This window comes from Pelecanus crispus, chromosome 13 (genome assembly GCF_030463565.1).
Source record: "Pelecanus crispus isolate bPelCri1 chromosome 13, bPelCri1.pri, whole genome shotgun sequence".
In the NCBI taxonomy this organism is placed as follows: domain Eukaryota; kingdom Metazoa; phylum Chordata; class Aves; order Pelecaniformes; family Pelecanidae; genus Pelecanus; species Pelecanus crispus.
This window is the reverse complement of record NC_134655.1, coordinates 17,694,499-17,713,539: the sequence shown is the minus strand read 5'-3', so window position 1 is coordinate 17,713,539 and position 19,041 is coordinate 17,694,499. Positions and strand designations below refer to the sequence as shown.

Sequence of the window (19,041 nt, the reverse complement as noted above, 5' to 3'; positions counted from 1 at the left end):
TCCCTGGCTTGGGGACAGCCAGTCCCAGCTCTCCCTGCTGGTTGCATGCTCTCTGCTCTGGTCCTTCTCTCTTAGTTTCTCTCTGCCGTATTACATGCACATAATAAGCATAACCACAGTTATTCTGGTGGGAAGAAGTTAGTATAAACACAGAGAAATGGGTCTTTTGACTCAAGCCAACAAATTGTCATTGACAGAAAGCAGTGATGGTGGAGAAAAACACTAGCCCTAAAGTGAGGAGCTGTAGGAAATCTAGTTTTAGGGCACTTGTCCACTTTATTTTCTTTCCCTCCCCCTACCAGGATGGCTACCGAACGCTTTGCGTGGCATTCAAAGAACTAACTCAGAAGGAGTACGACAAAATTGACAGACAAATTAATGAAGCTAAGATGGCTCTGCAGGACAGGGAGGAAAAGATGGCAAAGGTTTTTGAAGACACAGAAGCAGACATGCACTTGATTGGGGCTACTGCCGTAGAAGACAGGTAAAGAGGTGACCACCACCACTGACACTGCGGTACCTGCAGTTTCTCCCCGACGTTGCGTCGTGGCCCTGACGCGCTGTGGTGGAACTGAGCAGCCAGGCAGATGCTGGAAGTGTCCAGGGCAATTAATTACTCTGTGGCACGACCCATTACACAGTGCCCTAGTTGCTAAAATTGGCCAGTGTAGTAGGAATTAGGATTTATTAATGAAACTACAGAAGTACTCACACTTCTAGAGAGTGAATTAAGCATGCAGCAGTAATTTGCACATCAAAACAAATTCAGTTTCGCATGCAGTTACAGTAACTGCATGTGTAAATTAAACTCTTAGTCTTGACTCTTAGGTCTCACAGTATAAAGCAGTGACTTTTTTTTTTTTCCCTGCAAATCAAAATTTGGGATTGCTGACTTCTAATCCTTATTCCTGTGGCAGTGGTCTCTCCAGCATGGGGAAAATCAATTAACTTCTCTGGAGCTGGTAATTCCTACCTGCCAAATAAGGGTTATATGGATTAAGTGTGGGCCAGCCTGAGGAGTGATGTTTTGCTTCTGCTTGCAGGCTGCAGGAGCAGTCAGCAGAGACGATCGAAGCTCTGCATGCAGCTGGCATGAAGGTTTGGGTGCTGACGGGAGACAAGATGGAAACTGCCAAATCCGCCTGCTACGCCTGCAGGCTCTTCCAGACCAGCACCGAGCTGCTGGAGCTGACGGCGAAAACGGTGGGCGAGAGCGAAAGAAAGGAGGATCGGCTCCATGAGCTGCTGCTGGAATACCATAAAAAGCTGATTCAGGACGTTCCCAAAAACCGGGGAGGCCTGAAGAGGTAAGTGAGCAAGAGGACCCAGCTCATGCGCATTGGGGATGCGGATGCAAACTTTATAGAAAAATAGGACCGTGTTGTGGCCCTGGGGACTGGCTACTCGCAGACACTGCAGCTGTCTCCTTTGCTTTGCTCATCATCTCTGTATTAGTTGGTTTTGAACTTAATTACACAGTTCTCTTAGGGAAGGGCGTGTGTTAAATCCAAGCTTTTTAAGATTGCTAAGCTCCACAAAAGGGATGGGAAGAAGGTTAATACAAAAGCAATTTCTTTTCCACTAAGATGATATAAGCAGCTAGGTTGACTTCTTAAAATCAGATTTTCTTTCAGACATGTTCCTCATTGTGTTGCAGAAGCTGGACGTTGAGTCAAGAATACGGCCTGATTATAGATGGCTCAACGCTGTCGCTGATACTCAACCCTTCTCAGGACTCCAGTTCTAGTAATTACAAAAACATATTTCTACAAATCTGCTTGAAGTGTACTGCAGTCCTCTGCTGCCGGATGGCTCCTTTGCAGAAAGCACAGGTATTTACTCAACCTTTAACCATCTGAAGCACATCATTAGGTGATGTGATGCACTTTAATCCATCGGCTGGGACTTGACCTGGTTGTCCTAATCAGTTAGGACTTCTCCAGGCTATGTGTAAGCCTTGTCTGAGCTTCAGGGTGTGATGGAAACACACCAGTCTTGCAAATCTGAATGTAAAACCTTTGTTCAATATGCTCACAGGAAGCCACAAGCCTGAGCCAATTAGAAATAAACAAAACCTCCTGTTTGTTCTTTTTTCCTTTCCAAATTTGTCAAGTGGAGTCTGTGACTTCCTCACGCCAGCTGATGGTATCCAAGCCTGATAAGAGGCATGTTTCTGTCCCTCTTCCACAGGAGGGTTTCCTGCCCCTTGAAACATGTGAGAGGTCCCATCTTTGGGAGAGCAGGGTCTGGGAGAAGGGAAGGGCAGGATGCTGCTGCCTGGGATTTGTTTTTCAATGCTGTCCTTCAGCCTTGTGCAGCTGGATCTTGGCTTTTGCTCTGGTTGGTGACTGGGAAGGAACTAACGAGGGGCTTTATTAATCTGAACTCTCCAGGTGTTGTTTTGCTGCTGCAGAAGCCTGGTTGCTTGTCCTGGGGGGCTGTTGCAAGCGGGGGAGTGTGGGGTGTCTCTGGAGGCTTTTTAACTGAATTTTTGGTTTCTGCTGCTATCCTTTTTGGAAATCTTTTAGATTGTGCGAATGGTGAAGAACACAAAAGGGAGCCCGATAACGCTCTCCATAGGGGATGGTGCAAATGATGTTAGTATGATTTTGGAAGCACATGTTGGAATAGGTAAGACTCCTGGTAACACCCATCTGACACCTAAGACCTGTCTGCTGTTGCTGGGGTTCTCTGTTGAGGTGCAGTCAGTATTTCTGACTGCACATGGCTAAACTGATCCCACTGAAAAATGCAGAAAGTCTCCTGTTGCTTTCTTTGGAGCCAGGGTTTGACTCCAGTTAAATGCTTGGGATCATCATATACTGCTCACCTTTGATAGTACCACTCTCTTTATCAGTGATAAACTGCAGATTGTGTTCAAAAACTGTGGCCAAATTCAAGGTGGCAAAGGTTGCTTGCTGGCTAGGAAAAAAAAAGGCACAAGTAGCAAACTGATACATGATTACTGGCAGTTGTTGCAAAGGCAGTGCAATGAAAATACCAGACTTTATTAGGGCTAACTGGTTACAGCTGCTGGTAACTCAACACTGGGGACCCGCATGTGTTTCCCGAGGGCTGATGCTCAGTTATGTTGCATCTGCCCTGTCCATACGACTGACATCAGGCTGGAAATTATCCTGCTTTCTACAGATTGGTGTCAGAGATACAGGAAACACTGGAGATTTTTTTAATACTGCTAAAGAAAGGTCGATGGAAGAGAAAGGGCAGCCTCTTTATTTGGGGCTGTTGGAAATGCTGTGGTGCCCTCTAATGAATGGGGTCCCAGTGCAGTTCATTTGGTTGTGGCTTCTGAGTGAACAAAACTGTCTTTCCTGAGCTCTGCTCTGCAGGGATTCTTGGGAGGCTGAGCGTCTGCAATGAAATAACTAGGCTGTGTTAGATGCGGGCAAGCCCGTGGGGAAACCAATTCCTTATCTTTTATCAGGTTTGCTTAGATACTCTTCACCACGCTCTCTTACATGGGAACTCAGACAGCAACCTAAATATAGCTTAAAAACTCCAGAGGCAGGTCTGCCGAGTCTTGCAGCACGTTAGTGTTTTGCTCTCCAGGGGCACTCGAGCAGGAAATATGGCCTTCATCGTGCCTTGAGACATGAGTGGTGTGAACAGACCTAGTGGGTAGCATCGGTCCAAATTTCAGTCCCTTATGGATTAACCCCTTGCCACACTTCTGTCTCCAGGTATAAAAGGCAAAGAAGGACGGCAGGCCTCCAGAAACAGCGACTATGCTGTGCCAAAGTTTAAACACTTAAGAAAATTGCTACTAGCACATGGGCATTTATATTATGTGAGAATAGCACACCTTGTACAGTATTTCTTCTATAAGGTAAGGATGCGTGTGCAGCTTATTTCTTTGTTTATACTATGGGTTTCTTTGACAATAGAAAAAAAATAGTAAACAGGAAAAAAAATGTATAAGATATTCTGTAGCTCTGTTTTCCTTCCCTGGAACAGGCTGTGTCTCTGCTGTGTGCCTGTCAATTGAAAGCAGTGCTTAGAGGGGAATGTGGGCATGACTTTCTTCCAGTGTCTTCTGCAGATACTAACTGCTCATTGGATTAGTTTTGTTCTTGGTAGAAAGCAATGCCCTAACTTGTCTGATATGGTAATATCAGACACTAATGTCTGATAACAGGAAAAATTATTTGGATTTAGATTGAGAAGTGAAGCGCTTCCCTGCTAACCATTTGCCTTTTGTTTCCCTAGAACCTTTGCTTCATTTTACCGCAGTTTTTATACCAGTTCTTCTGTGGATTCTCACAGCAGGTAACTTCCAGTAACATGTCTATAAAGCCAGGATAAAAAACAAGAGGCACAATGAGGCTTCCTGGCAGAGACTTGGCTTTTGGTGTCCTGTCCCTTTCTCACCTCACTTCAGAGGACAGTAGGAACTGACCTTGTTCAGCACCGTATCTGCAGCATAATATTTTTGAGACCCATAACTGAAAAGAAAGAAATCTGCTTGCTTTCTTTTCTCATCCACCACCCATAAACATAGATGGACACCTTCCTAAAGTAACGAGAGAGGCGTTTAGCTGGTTTGTCAGCACCTGATTTTGCTACTTCTACTCTTAAGAGGAAAAATATTCAAAACCTTCCTGTTCTTTTCTCCTCTGCTGCATTTCCCTGCATTAAAGGTATCTCTCAAAAGGAAGAACAGTTTGTTCTCTTATGACAGCCTTTAAAAAAAGACACATCATGAGTGTCATCAGAGCCTTGTTTAGTCCAAGTGAGCGTCAGAAGGACAGATCCGTGTGGCGGGTGGGCTGACGTGCTTGGAGACTTGGCTTGTGTGTCAAGTTATGGGTTTTTGTGTCTATTTGGGCTCAAAAATAATGGTAAGGAAGAGTAAATGATAGGACATAATTCTCTGCTTGTCTCGGCAGAACCACTTTTTTTTAAAAAAAAAAAAAGCAGCCATAGCTCCTCTAAATCAGTCTAATCTTCAGAGAGTCACAGGAGACATCAAGTATATGAATAGAAACAGCAGCACAAGAACAGCTACAGAAAAGCTATGATAAGGGCTGTTTAATCGTGTTTTTCTGGAGAATGAGCTGGAGATGAGACCAGCCAGCTACAAAACTTCCCAGCGGTGGGAGCGGGGTCCCAGCCACACAGCCTGCAGGTGCCTTGGCCTGCCTGGCATTGCACAGAGCATGACCCTTATCAAATGAAACTGTCCTGGGTGGCTATGACAAGGGGATGAATCTGTAGGGTATGTACAGAGGCAAGGGCTGGAAATTTTTAATCTCTTTGTGGGGAGACTTTTAAAGTGGAATTTCTGTATCTCATTTTACCCTTTCTTCCTCTTTCAAGCCACTGTATGATGCTGCTTATCTTACCATGTACAACATCTGCTTCACATCACTACCTATCCTGGCTTACAGCCTCCTGGAGCAGCATATCAACATCGACACGCTGACCTCGGATCCACAGCTGTATGTGTAAGTAGTGCTGGACCGGGTAAGCCTTGGCACAACTTGGTTAACCACGGTTTAAGTTTTGTTGGTGCAGGAGTGTAAGCAGGTGTGCCTGTCCCGCATTGGTGATGGGCTTGCCACTAACTGCAGAAAAGGCTGTTTCTGTCCCTGCTGGCTCTGCTGCTTCTGCGTTAGAGCTGAGCAGTGTCCTGTTTACTGCCTATTTCTACTTACTTATGCTCCCTAACAGAATCTGGTCTAGCAAATTGCACTGCTGTGTATCTATACAAAAATAAACTGTAGGTGGAATTCTTCATCCGTAAGAAAAATCGAGCAGTGAGTGTGGCCAGACCATTCATTCACATTAGCTTTGAGCCAGGCAGCGTGAGCCAAGCACGTGATAGAGCATGTAATGGATGGAAGGGAGATCTAGCTTTCAGGAGAAAAAAAGGATCCATTCATTCTCAGAAAGATGAATGTTCCTGAAGCCCAGCTCAGGCAGGTAGTCTCTCAGCTGGTCTAAATAGATATCCTCCCCCAGGCTTCCCCTCCACAGGCTAAATCCCCATATCAGAGCCTATTACTGGGGAACTCTGCTCTTCAATCCACGCACTCAGAGTTTTCTGCCATGTTGCCCATGGAAAGCCCAGTTTAAGAGGAGGCTGCCTTTCCCTGCTTTGCTGGTTGCTTTCTCTCCTTCTTTGGTTGCACCTTCTTTGGTTGGGGGCTCCAGCCTCCCACGGAAACAGAGATGCTTCCCATTTTCCCCCCGCCCATGCACATGTGCTTGGGTGCAGCCCTTCAGCAAGGGCTAAGGAAGTTGCTTTTCTGAGGAAGCCCCTGTTCATGCATCGCTGTTGCTAATTCCCTTGCCTGGCAGTAAGCTCAGAGCTGATCTCACCCCTGTGGAGAGAGACGAGGCCGGGGCTGCTCTGGCTGGTGCCCTGTGCAAGCCCTGTCACCATCATACGATGCTCCTCAGCCATGGAGGAGCTATGTGCGGCAAGGCCATGCTCAAGCCAAGAGCGATGCCTTTGCAGGGACCACAAAGGGAATTAGCAGGTACCTAAAGCAACTTTCACGCAGTATCTTCAGGTATAGAAAAATCAGCAAATGCAATAAGGGCACTGGGAAGGGGGCTTGGGTGCTTCTGAAGTACTCGGATCCATGATTGATTAGACCTCTGTGTTCCTCCACTTGTATGGCAAAATGCCACCGCATGTATCTTTAAATAAATTGGTAATTGAATATTGTGCGGCATAGGCCAATAACAGCAGGCCCCTGTGCGTTCGCCTGGTGGGCTGCCTGATCTCTGGGGTCTGTCCATTGAGGGAAAACAGATGAATTGTGCAGGCAGATAGTTTTAGTTTGAATATTCATGACTGTGCATGTGCTGCTGAATGCAGAAGGACTGCTGTGCCTCTGCTGTATGAAGTGCTGAGTTGCTGCAGTGCAGATCTCTAGTCTGAGGCGCTGTAAAAAGCCTGTTTACGATGAGTGCTGCAGGACATAAATGTGAATGCAAAACGGAGCTCACAGTGAGGAAGTTGGTTGTATTTTCTCTCCTTGCAATAAAACCCACTTACAGTCTGGTTTATCCGTGCTCCTTACTCATATGCAAATTGCAGTATGTTAGAGCATTGCCACTGCAACATTGTGCATAGGATTCATTAGGGTTTTGTTTTAGAAATGGCAATTATGGGAGCCCAGCATCACACCAGTTTGCAAGGTGCATCCTGCTGAAAATGGATGTATTGCTTTAGTAGTTAGGAAGAAAAATGAGAAAAGAATGGGGATTTTTGGTTTTGTCATAAACATGCTTTTATCCCTCATCAATCTTCAAATTTTAAAGAAAGTAATCTGAAAAGATGATGCAGGAAACTTTTTTTTTAACTCCTTGCTACCCTGACAGCCGCTCTCCTCTCCCTGGGCTTCGCCTGCAGTCCCTGCAGAGCTCTGCCCATAGCGCATCCATTTGCTGCTGCTGCCTCTGTGCCAGATCTCATCCTATATTCAGCCAAGAGCCTCTTGCTACAACCCCCATGTTAAAAACACCCACCATACGATTCAGGAGGTTATTTTCAGCCTGTGCAGAAAAACACCACTTCCAGAAACAGGACTTGCAGAGCTTTGCTCAAAGAGGGAGTTCATGCATTCAACAGAGAGGAGGAAACGCACCACAGATCTGCTGCATCCCGTACGGCTCTTCTTTAGCATCGCCCTGGTTTTAAAATTCAGCAGTTAATGTTAGATAGCGTGGGCAGTGCCGGGGCTGTGGGAGAGGCTCAGGACGGCATTACAGCTGTTTGCTTTGGGCTGGCTTGGATTTTAATCCAAGTTACCTAGAGGAGAAGGACAAAACAAATTAGTATGCTGAACCTCGTCTGATTTCTCATGACTAGCAGCTGTATATGGCAAATGCTGTTTATATCCTGTACGCTGGCAGATATTTATGTGTTTTACCTCCTTGTCTCCTACAGTAAGGGCTTGCTCCAAAGCCCACTGATCACCTGGCTGCAGGGGGCTTTGCGGCGCATCCTGAACGTGACAGTGATGTTCTTGTTCCTCTGTCTCTTGGCAGGAAGGTGTCAGATAATGCAATGCTGCAGTGGAAGCCATTCCTGTACTGGACCTTTTTGGGTGCCTTTGAGGGACTCGTGTTTTTCTTTGGGGTTTACTTTCTTTTTCAAAATTCATCGTTGGAAGATAATGGAAAGGTAATGCTACCAAAAAAAAGGAGAAAGATGAGTGTTTCTTCTGTGCACTACCTCTTTTATACACCTGGCAGGGAATATCTACACGCTTAATCTGTGCGGTGTGTCTTGAGTCTTGTCCGACGGTGTAGCCTTGCTTACTGTGTTATTTTGCAGCAAATGCTTGAAATGAAACATTTTTCAAATTGCCATGGAAACAGGGCAGAGCTGGTTATACTCACTAGGTAAAATAACTAGTCTTAAGCACAGCTTTATTCCAACCGGGCAAGCTTTGCGCAGTGCTCTCGGCAGGGTCCCAGGCGTTGGCCAAGGGTGGGAGCAGTGTCCGTCCTTCCCACCAGCGTGCCATGTGAAATTTGGCACATGTTTGGCTGGTGATGAGCGACTGAATTATCCCACCTCGATAAGATGCTGCCTGTCAGTGCAGACATGGTACAGGGCTGCTAGTGTGCTGCGCCGGCTCTGGGGCGTGATTTCAGCCGCCCTCCTCCCTTTGCAATGGGGACGGCTGGTGCTGGGGTTTTGCTACCGTTTCGAAGCCAGCGTAAGTTAGCACCGCTGTCAGAACGAGCAGGCTGCTGCTCCTCACCCTGCTGTCTGCTTGCTCATGCCTCTTGTGTCGGGACAAGTGCTTGCTTTGCCACGCGAGCGAGGTGTGGGAGCTGCTCCGGGTTAACTTGCGCAGAAAGGGGAAGCGGGGGGAAAAGATTGAAATTTTTTTTTTCTTTTTTTCTTCTTTTTGCTGGTTAACTGAGTACAGAGCAAAGCATTAGTGCAGTGCAGCTGCCATGCATGGTGGCCTGGACTGTTTCAGGACCCTTTCCCCAAGGGGGTATGCAGCATGTTATCAGGTCTCAGCTGATGGAAAACTTTGCCCCATCACTCGTGACCCTTGAAAATAAGTTAGCTTTTTTTAGCAGCTAACACTTGGAGAAAAGCTGATGAAATTTATGTATGTATATGCATACATTGCATTGATGTCGACACTTATGTCCCCAGCTGTAAGTAGTCAGTCCCTGTATTGTAGATTCAGTGCTCTTCTGTATTTATAGCCATTCTGGTTGTATTTGAAAAAAAACATGAAGCACTGATATGTTCTGCAAATGCCTTGAGAGGTCAAGTCTATGTGGCACTAAAATAAGATCTGTGGTTATGTCCTGTTTTGTAAACACTTATGCCTGTAAGAACTGCTACCAGCAATTGTTCATAATATCCATGTATGTTTGATTGACTCCTTTTTCGTTCCTATTGACTTTAATTTTTTTGCATTTTTTGAAAACTTTTACATTTCACTTTCTGTTTTAATGTATGCATTCAGATCTTGACAGCCTTTGGTAAGCATCCCTCCCATTCATTGCCATCATTTGGATTTATATACAGTATCCGCTTTTCTTTGTTGTGCGTAGTCACTAGTATCCGCAAACCAAACCAGATGGAAAAATACCCATTGGTGCGTTCTGCAAATGGGACTAAAGCGAGACGATGAGCAGAGGTGTTGCGAGAAAGCAGAGACTGAGTAAATTACCAAGAAACCATGAAATACAGGTGGTCCGATGACTTGTATCCTCGATCGACATTGCTGTTAGTAGGAGGTTGTACCTGTCACCGTCCCAACTCTGGTCACCCGTCCGTGTGGCACTGCATGGCACAGGGTAGCGTAGCGGGCGGCGAGTCGAGCATCAATCCCCCGTAGCCGTTGCTCCATCCCGTCCTTCCTCTCCGGTCCCTGCTTGCACCCCTGTCCTCATCATCGTTTCTGTGCCTCTCCAAGGAGATGGACCGAGACGCCTGTGGCAATGTAACGTGTTTTTCAGGTTTTTGGGAATTGGACCTTTGGGACGATTGTTTTCACCGTGCTGGTGTTCACCGTCACTCTGAAGGTTAGGATCTCCCTTCCTTTTTCAGTCACTTCCTTTTGCAGTCATTTTCCAATGCATGTGTATGTGCTATAAAATTGTGCAGTAAACATGTTGAAGGTGAAGTCTCTATGAATATGTTTCACACCACACTTAAATCTTCTCTTTTTCTATAGAGGCAGAACTTGGTTATTGACCACTGTCCTTTGTGTACTCTGTGGTCTGTATTCCTGGATTGTGCTGGTCTATAAGTGTTTATGTTTTGGTTAAACTATTTTTGTATTTTTTGCCCTCTTCTGAGGACTCCAGCTGGTTATGGTTGACTTTTCCCCCACACTTTCACCCCTTGGTGTTCAGTTCCAGCAAGAGGAGAGGAACAATAGAGAACTTGAGTTTGTCCACCTTGTTTCAGACACCGCTAAGCACTGAAGGGATCACAAAAGCACATCTATCAAATAATAATAGCAAATCTGCTTTGTTTCATGGACCTTTCCAGAACAAACAGTTTGCATAAGACCTTACAAAAGGTGTTTTATGTTTGGTTTGGGACAGCAGGTGGTGGCAGGAGGCAATTACAGTCCCTGTAACCTTTAGACATTTCTTTCCTGTAGCATCAGAGGTTGCATCAAATTTATTCTATTAAAAAGTGTCAGTTACAATTAGAAACATGCTGTTTCTCTATTGATGTTGTGCCAATCTGTAGATACCAAAAATATTTTCTCTGGTGCACATATGCAGAGAAGTAGCTGTTTAGGGAACCTTCAAGCTTACTGTGAAAGCAGTCTGAAATTTCATATAAATACAATCAAGTACACTCTGCATCTAATGCCTGGTCTGTCTTTTTTTTTTTTTTTTTTCCACACAGCTAGCGTTAGATACCCGATTCTGGACGTGGATGAACCACTTTGTGATTTGGGGCTCCCTTGCCTTCTATGTGTTTTTCTCATTCTTTTGGGGAGGAGTCATTTGGCAAGTATCTTTTCTTCTTTCCATGGTGCTTTCTTAGGGGAATGCCCAGCGCTGGCTTTGGGGGGCATGTGGTTGCGGCATCCCCTCGGTTGGGCTATCCAGAGATTTATGGAGGGCAGGGTGTCTGCAACCATGCTCCTTTCTCTACCCAAGAGATAGCCTAAAAGCACACAACACCCTGGTCGCCATCCAGGTGCTTGGCTTTGGCAAGAGGTGGTTTGCTTTTCTGCCCACGGGAGCACTTCTGGTGCTGAAGCCCTTGTCTTCACTGGGAGGTTCCAGGGTAAATATTTCAGGATCTGTTTGTGCATGTGGATGGGGAAGAAAGGAAAAATTGATGGTGGAAAGAAACCGAGTGATAGGGAAGGAAAGAAAAGATGAGGCAGACCAAGAGGACCCGGGACTCTGGGGCAGCTTAAGGGGGAGAAATAAGCAGGAGAAAGCGCAGATCCTGCTGCTGAAAACCTGAATCTGAGTAGGAGGAGAAATTCTCATTGATTTGAGTGCGACCAGGATTTTAGCCTTAATGTCTTGCAAAAGCAGGCAAGCAATAGTACATTACAAATATTACTAGTTTTCTGTTTCCTCTGCTGGAGTAGACATTCATGTTGACATCCACAATAGACAGCATCTCCCATTTTACACCTTTGCTTTCCCGTGGGCTAGTGCCACAGGTTATTGGCTAGATCCTTGACCCAGCAGCCTGCTCACAAGGATGTGGAACTGATTTAAATATTTTAATTGGGGGTCACAGGGTTTGTTTAACTCTTCAGCATTCCTAACCAATAGATTCAGATCTGCGATCTAGCCAGATCTCTATGCTGAAATATGTGAGTTTTCTACTGGTGTGTTTAACTTGCACAGCTCGATATTTTTGGGTTAATGCTAAGCAACAGCTGCTTTGGGATCCTTGTCATCAGTTATTTATGAGGCATTTTTTGCAAGCATCTGTCGGTTCCCCTCCATCATCAAGGGAGAGAGGAAGAGGCAACTAACCTATCGGGACCGAGAGTCTCTGGATTTCCACCATCAAAAGCAAAGCAGAAGCTATAGCAAAGTCCAAAGTTCAAATAAAATGAGCTGGTTTTTGGTAAGGTGAATAATTTATCTTTCAGTGGTAGCAGCAGTATTCAAACCCCTCCCCACCCGAAATGCAGCAGATGTGGAAGATGCAAAATACATCATGCAAGGTGACAGGACAGTCCTCCAGAGCTAGCGCAGCCGAGGGCAGGGGACGTGCTGGGAGAAGGATGGACAGTGCGTTTCTGTGCAGGCTGCTTCTATCTCCATCTGAAAGGGAGGGTTACTGCTAATAGTCTGATCTGAATCTGCTTTTGATTCTAACCTTCTTGGGAAATTCGTGTTAACCAGAACTTATTTGTGTCCTTTCTTTTTCAGGCCTTTCTTGAAGCAGCAAAGAATGTATTTTGTATTTGCCCATATGCTGACTTCTGTTTCCACATGGCTGGCAATAATCCTCCTGATCTTTATCAGCCTTTTCCCAGAAATTCTTCTAATAGTTTTAAAAAATATAAAAGAAAAAAATCATCAGGTAAGGAACAAGATGCTGTATCGCACAGTATTTTTAGGAAGACCTCTCTTACTCTCAAGCACCAGATGAACCCGTAATGATACTGTGTACCACTTGTGTCTTGAGGAGGGCTTTCTAGAGTCTTGTCTTGCTCTTTCACATGCCAGAAATGTCAAGAAGCTCATCTAAAAATACTGCCTAGATCTGTAGTGAGGAGAGATTCAATCCATGCCTTTCCTTAGTTGCCTTCACTGGATGGAAACCTGCTGTCTCTTATAAAAGTACAGTAACCCTTTTCTAACCTGAACTGATCGTCAGACTCACCATACTGTGTCCTGAAAAAAAGCTACTTGTTTTTATGTTCCTCTTGGGTATGTCCTCAGGTGCTGGTGCAGGGGGAGCAGGGTCAGGTCTTGTCACATCTGCCCACTGCCCTTAATAACCAAGGGCTCATACCGTGGCGTTAGCCTGCGGTGTCTAGCTCTCCTCGAAAGTGGTCTGGTTTCTTAACAGCTTTCCTCCGCAGCTGAGGAGGAGAGCTCGTTTTAGGAGTGTAAACCATCTCCTCAAAGTTTTCTTTGTCACTCCTGCAAATGGTGAATGCCAGCACTGCCGGGCTCACGACTCGCACCATGCCGAGACCACCCCTGCCCCTCGTGCTCTGCTTGCCCAGAGGTGCTGAACGTCCCCGCAGCACCCACTGTCCCCCCGGTCAGCCCCTGCTCACCCCGGCCGTGCCTCCGCCGCTCCCTGCGCCTCCCCTCCCTCCTGCAGCCCTTCTCTTTCCCCCTGCAACATCAGCAAAGTCCTGCCTCGGGTCAGCACGCGGCGTATTGCCAGCCGGCCCTGGCCTCTTGCTGTCGGGTTTGCACGTCCTTAGGCAGCCGTAGGGCACAGCCCAAGGGACGCTGGCCAGCACAGCCCAAGGGACGCTGGCCAGCACAGCACAAGGGATGCTGGCCAGCACAGTGCTGCCGGCATGGGGTCAGCCCCCGCTGACACCCAGCGGGTGCTGGCAGCGTGGGTTTGGCCAGGGTGGCTCCCTGGCAGGTGGCTGGAGCCAGCCATCGCCCTGCCCAGCGGGGCAGCCACAGGGTTTGGCCAGTGCAGAGGTAGCAGCGTGCAGAGGTGGCTTCTGCCCTGCCAGCCGTGCCCCGGACCAGCACCGCGGTACCGGGACACTGGAGCCCAGCTGGTCTGACCGCATCCCAGGAAACCATGGGATGACCTTCCAAATACTGAGGTTCAAAACAGGCTTCTCTCCTTGAAGCTCTTGTATCCCGTGAGGTTTCAATGCACTTTCCTCACCTGGGATAACTTGTTATCTTTGATCCTTATTTAAAAATTATGATTATCTTGATTAAAAAAGCCCCATATATATCCAATGAAGTAGTAAAGGTTTTCTTCTCCCTTAACATTTGAAGTACAAATTTGGCACAGTATCAGTGAAGAAAAACATGTATCTGCAAGACAAAAATCCCCCCCAAACCATTAAAATTGAAAGCAATAGAGATGGTAAGAGAAGTATGGTTGAATTCTTTGAGGCTCCATGTAATTTCTTCCAGTTAAGTATGATTTAATAGTTTCTAGCTTGGTGCCCCTATTGAATAGGCTGGCAGTGAGTCGCTCTCAGCTGCGGACATAGGACAGTTCAAGAACAGTGACCTGGGGGTTACCAAGCCCCAGCTCAACTCACCTGAGGGGTGACCCATTTTTGCCTTCAGCTGATGGCCGGAAGATCCGTTCCCTCACGTAATACTTGCTTTCAAGAGTGCCATATATACGCTAAAAAAAGGCTCTTGTGAAATCATTTAGCAAAATAAGTGTCAGCTAAAAAAGTCTCTTTATAAGCGCATACCAAACTGAACACAGGCTGAGCTGTATTTAAATGTACATTTTCAGCAAGAGCTTTATAAAACGCCTGAAGCAGATACCAGCTTTAGATGACTGTGTCAGCAGTCAGACACTGAAGTCAGTCACCTGATTTTTAAAGGTATCTGAGACCAGGTAGATGATTTCAAATCAAGACCCTTTTTGAGAACTCTGACCTTAATATTGGAGAAAAATAAACATCAGTTTCCCAAGGAGAGCATTAAATGAAAAACAAGATTAGGGATGTTATTTAGGTGCCTGAACCCCCAACTTGGTAGCTGAGGGTCCCTCTGGAAGGGGAGGATGGACTGAGGCCAGGTCCATGGGCGTTTGCCCTTGACCTCAATGGGACCAGGTTTCACCCCGAGTTCCCTATAACACAACACATTGGCTCTGCTCAGTCTTTATTCAATTTTCTGTGTGGAAATGTTTTGGGTTTTGCTTTTTTTTTTTTTCTTAACTGCAAGGTGCTTTTGTGTTTTCCTTGGTTTCTGCCTTTCTCTTTCTTGTACTGCAATTTTCTGTCTTTTGTGCTGTTGTGAACTAGGTAACGAAGCGCCTTCCTTCCTCAGGAACATCCACTATCTTCATGCTTTCTCAAACTTCCAGCAATCACAGCTTTTCTTGGAGTGAATAAGGTGATTTTCTTTCTGAGTCACTATGTGTTGCTTGCTCTGCTGCTTTTTTCCTCCTTTTAACGTCTAACTCCTGAAAACCCATGTTTAGATTTGCTCACCCAGCAAAACCCTGCTTCCCCCTGCCCCCCCCCCCCGCTCCCCTTGCTTTAATTTAAATCTTTTGCTTAAATATTTCATCTGTCTCTTCCCCTTTGGTCTCCTGCACCTCAGGTGGGTGAGCTGGTCATGCTCGGGATGTCCGAGTGAGGTGGACGCAGCCAATGCTGGTTACACTCTCCTTCCCCGCTGTAGTTTTTTGTGTTTGTGGACTAGATACAAACTTCTCTAAAGCGTGGGACAAAGTGGACTCAATTTTGATCATCCTCCGGACGACTTGGCAAACAGCTCAGGCTTGTTTGATCTAGGAGGAGCTCCCCAAGTGCCCATCTTGCCCAGTCCATCGCACTTGGTAGTGCTACCCTTGTTCTTTGTACAAGTGAATAAACCACTGCGCTCAACCCTCACGATGAGGGATAGTCTTGGACTTGCTGACCACGGGGATGGTGGGGCTACCGCACAGCAAAGTCCCTTGAATACATGTCCCTAGCGTTGGGTTTCACTGCAGATCTCCAGTATTACTCGCTATTTTAAAAATACCGGTTATGTGGAGATTAAGGATGGTTTCCTCTTCCCTTGAAAGCACCTGTAGCATAAACCTCTGAGCCTGAAGTTAACCATTTCAGGAAGCAGGGCTAGCTTTGGAATACCCTCCATGCCTCTTGCACTGCAAAACACAGCCAGGATTAATCACTGTGGTATTTAGGGAGCGTGTATCGCTTCATCCCTTATGATGTGACTTAGCTGTACAAAGGGGTGTGTATGTGTGTGTGTTATGTTGTTCGACCATTAGGCAGGGCAAGCGTTGCGTGTGCTGTAAGTCTTTTTACCTCGCTGTTGCAGAGGAGCAGGAGGGTACCTGATTCATTGTCGGCCCGACCTTCTGTCAGACCACTTCTTTTAAGAACGTTCTCAGATGAGTCTGATGTGTTGTAACAGGTACCCTGTCCAAAGGAGTTGGGATGGTTTTAAAAGGCATTGATTAACCAAATATAACCCCCTAAATCAATTAAACCGGTTCTTGTAATCCTCTTGACTATCGGTGTGGGGCACCTGTCCTTGTGGAATGGAGATGCAATGCTTGGGATGCATTTTAATTTGGGGACCTTGTCCTATCCAGCCTTTTCAGAACCCCATATGTGCACAGATCTTCTCAAACTGAAATATTTTGCAGCTTGAACCGAAATATTTCGCAGTATGTGAACAAATCTTTCAATATACCTGCTATTTTAGTCTAATATTAACAGACAACTTAGTCTGAGAATGCAGTCAGTGAATCGCACTAACTGGTTATAAAAGCTGGCGCTTGATGTATTTACAATGAAGTATTCAAATCTCAGCTATTAAAATGATTCCAGTATTGCATCTGAACGATACCAAAATCCCTTTTTCTAGGGTGCATGCTGTTCTGTCAGATAGAAATAAATATATTTTAATTCATCTGCATAGATTGAAACTAAACATGTGTACTTGTCTGTGTATGTCAACAGACGGTACGGCAGGCATGTCTCCGTGTCTGTATGCGTATACACACACAGAGAGCATCATACTACAACTTTACTCAATTTTAAACATTGTAGTAAGCCTATAGCAGAATAAAAAAGTAAAAGTGCCTATTTGAATTCACAATTTCACCTCTAGGTGAGGTGTTACATAGTTGTGTGGTGTCCGCTGCAAACATAAAACTGCAAATTTTCTGCAAACCTCTCCAACCTTTGTAGCCACACCTGCTTCTAAAGAAATCCATTTAATTGGAATGGCAGGTCTGACAGCCAGGCTTGCCAGAGCTCCAAATGTATCTGGCATAAATCCGTGTTTCTGCTTGCCCGGGCATCGCTGGCGAGCGGAGCGGCTGTCCCTTCCCCGCAGACGTTAGGTGGTGCTCTCCACTGCCGCAGACTGGTGCGGGAGGCGGCTGGACTGGGGCAGAATGGGAAAAGCAGGGGACAGCTAGGCAGATGTCGCTTTTAGACTTTGTGCAGCCTTTTGCAGGTTGTGCAAATTGATTTACCATCCTGTGATCTGGTTGTGAATGAAATTTGGCACTTTTATCATGGTCTAACCCTTCTTCTTCTATAAAATTCTAAGTCTTTTTTTCTAAAAATAACACAGAAAAAGGTTTATGAATTTGGGAATGTAACAATTGCGGTACACGTGCATTTTCCTTCTGATTTTTTGCAGACTGGCCCCTTTGATCTGCCTATGTTAGTCTCGTACAAACGCATAGAGAACAGTTATGTGAAGACTGAAGATGCTGTTACTAATTTGGCAGAAAGATATCCTCTCAGGATACTTTAAAGTGCTCCATACAAACACTGCATATTGTCATGCTGTAGGAGAAAACCCTGGTTTTAACCTGACAGTTCTCTTCAATATTACCAAGTACAGTAAGCAGCCGTGCTGATAAAGCAGTAGCCAGGGCATTGGCCCCACGGTACCCGTTTGTCTTTGGTCTTGTAGCTTCCCCACCCCCCTCACCCCCCCAAAAAAATTCTACCAAATTCTATGTCATTGGAGGCTGAGAAAGCATCTTTAGAAATTCATGTAAAACAGCACGAATCGGAGTGCAAGAGAGCAATGCCAGCCCCGTTTCACACGGGGGCTTCCTCTGCCTGCCGCAGATTTGTCCGAGAGCAGCAGAGAGCTGCTGAAGTCTCTTTCTCTGCCTGACCAAAGAAATAGCACAGACTTTACACCCAATAACAGCCCCCTCCGGCTCCCCGGAGGCGCTGGGGAAAGCCTGCTCCTTTCATGCAGAAGCCGGATGCAGCCCTGCAAGCATCCCGCCCGGTGCTGGGGCTGCGCCCCCTCCGCGGGGGGCTGCCCCCTCCCAGCGATGGATTGCCAGCTGCCCACGACAGAAATACTTGAAAATTCGGGAGAAAGTCTTCACCGATGGCGCAAAGCGTTCAGTCACATACCCCTCCTCTGGGTACATCTGGAAGCGGTCTGCGGTCCGTACGCAGCGGTGGTATCCATGTGGAGACCCGCGGTGCTGGGAAGCACCTGAGCATCCTCCCGCGGCCGGTTTGCTGATGGGTTTATTCCTGATGGAGGGTGAAGAAAAGGTCATTTTCCCTCGTGTTGTGGCTGTTCGTGATGGAAGGAAGCTTTCGTGGGGAGGAAAGAATCTCAAAAGTTGGGCTGTGCCAGACTTTCAGCCGTTTTGGCCGGGCTGCTGTGGTTGTGCTTACGTTACTGCCCTGTGCATTTGCTTCAACACTTTAAAGGCCTGAGTGACGGCGCGGTCCTTGGCTGATCCCAGGGACACGGGCTGTGCCTGTAAACCTGCAGGCGTATAAAACTGCATCTTGAGTTATTTGCACTAAGAAAAAAAGAAGCCAGTTTAAAACTAAAAGGAATACGTCAACCTGATTTCATTTTACACTTTATTTGGTTTTTAAATTGGCATGGTCTTTTGAAATCTACCTGTACCACGGTCATGGGAACTTTTCTCTTTAGGGTGTGCACAGCAGAGGTGAGATGCCTGACACTCAATTTTTTGTTTGTGTTTTTTTTTTAAATTTTCTGATACTTCATATGTGGAAAAAGCAGCTTTTTTTGTTACATTAAGTAATAAGCAGCGACGGAGCACCCTGCGTGCTGCTGCCGTTTGGTGTGAAGGTCCCCCTCGTGCTGACGGGCCCTGGCGCTCCGCAGAGCGCTGCGCAGGAACTACTGTGAGAAGCGTTCGAGTCTCATTTCAGAAGTAACGAGCTCTACGCTGCGCCTGGGTTTGGCTCCCGCTCTCTCAGGCTTTGTGTCGCTTACATGCAAAGAAACAACAATTTGGGACTAGATGGAACATTCCCTTCATCAAATTTCTCTGAACTGTGGACTATTAATTTTCGGAAGAATCGAGTCCTGCTCTCTGGCTGCCACCCCTGAGCTCCGTCTTCGACTCTGGCGGAAGCGGGATGCGGA

General features: G+C 46.3%; 1 protein-coding gene across 1 annotated transcript in view; it reads left to right on the top strand.

Moving 5' to 3' along the window:
- The window catches only part of ATP11C (ATPase phospholipid transporting 11C (ATP11C blood group)), a 46,402-nt gene extending 28,827 nt beyond the window's left edge, over positions 1 to 17,575 (top strand). The window contains exons 18-29 of the mRNA XM_075720373.1: positions 303 to 484; positions 1,044 to 1,307; positions 1,658 to 1,832; positions 2,529 to 2,631; positions 3,702 to 3,847; positions 4,228 to 4,287; positions 5,338 to 5,465; positions 8,023 to 8,158; positions 9,970 to 10,035; positions 10,877 to 10,980; positions 12,379 to 12,532; positions 17,299 to 17,575. Coding sequence (XP_075576488.1) covers positions 303 to 484; positions 1,044 to 1,307; positions 1,658 to 1,832; positions 2,529 to 2,631; positions 3,702 to 3,847; positions 4,228 to 4,287; positions 5,338 to 5,465; positions 8,023 to 8,158; positions 9,970 to 10,035; positions 10,877 to 10,980; positions 12,379 to 12,532; positions 17,299 to 17,415 — 1,635 coding nt within the window. The 3' untranslated portion in view covers positions 17,416 to 17,575. The remainder of the gene's footprint in view (positions 1 to 302; positions 485 to 1,043; positions 1,308 to 1,657; positions 1,833 to 2,528; positions 2,632 to 3,701; positions 3,848 to 4,227; positions 4,288 to 5,337; positions 5,466 to 8,022; positions 8,159 to 9,969; positions 10,036 to 10,876; positions 10,981 to 12,378; positions 12,533 to 17,298) is intronic.
- The last annotated feature ends 1,466 nt before the right edge of the window (positions 17,576 to 19,041 follow it).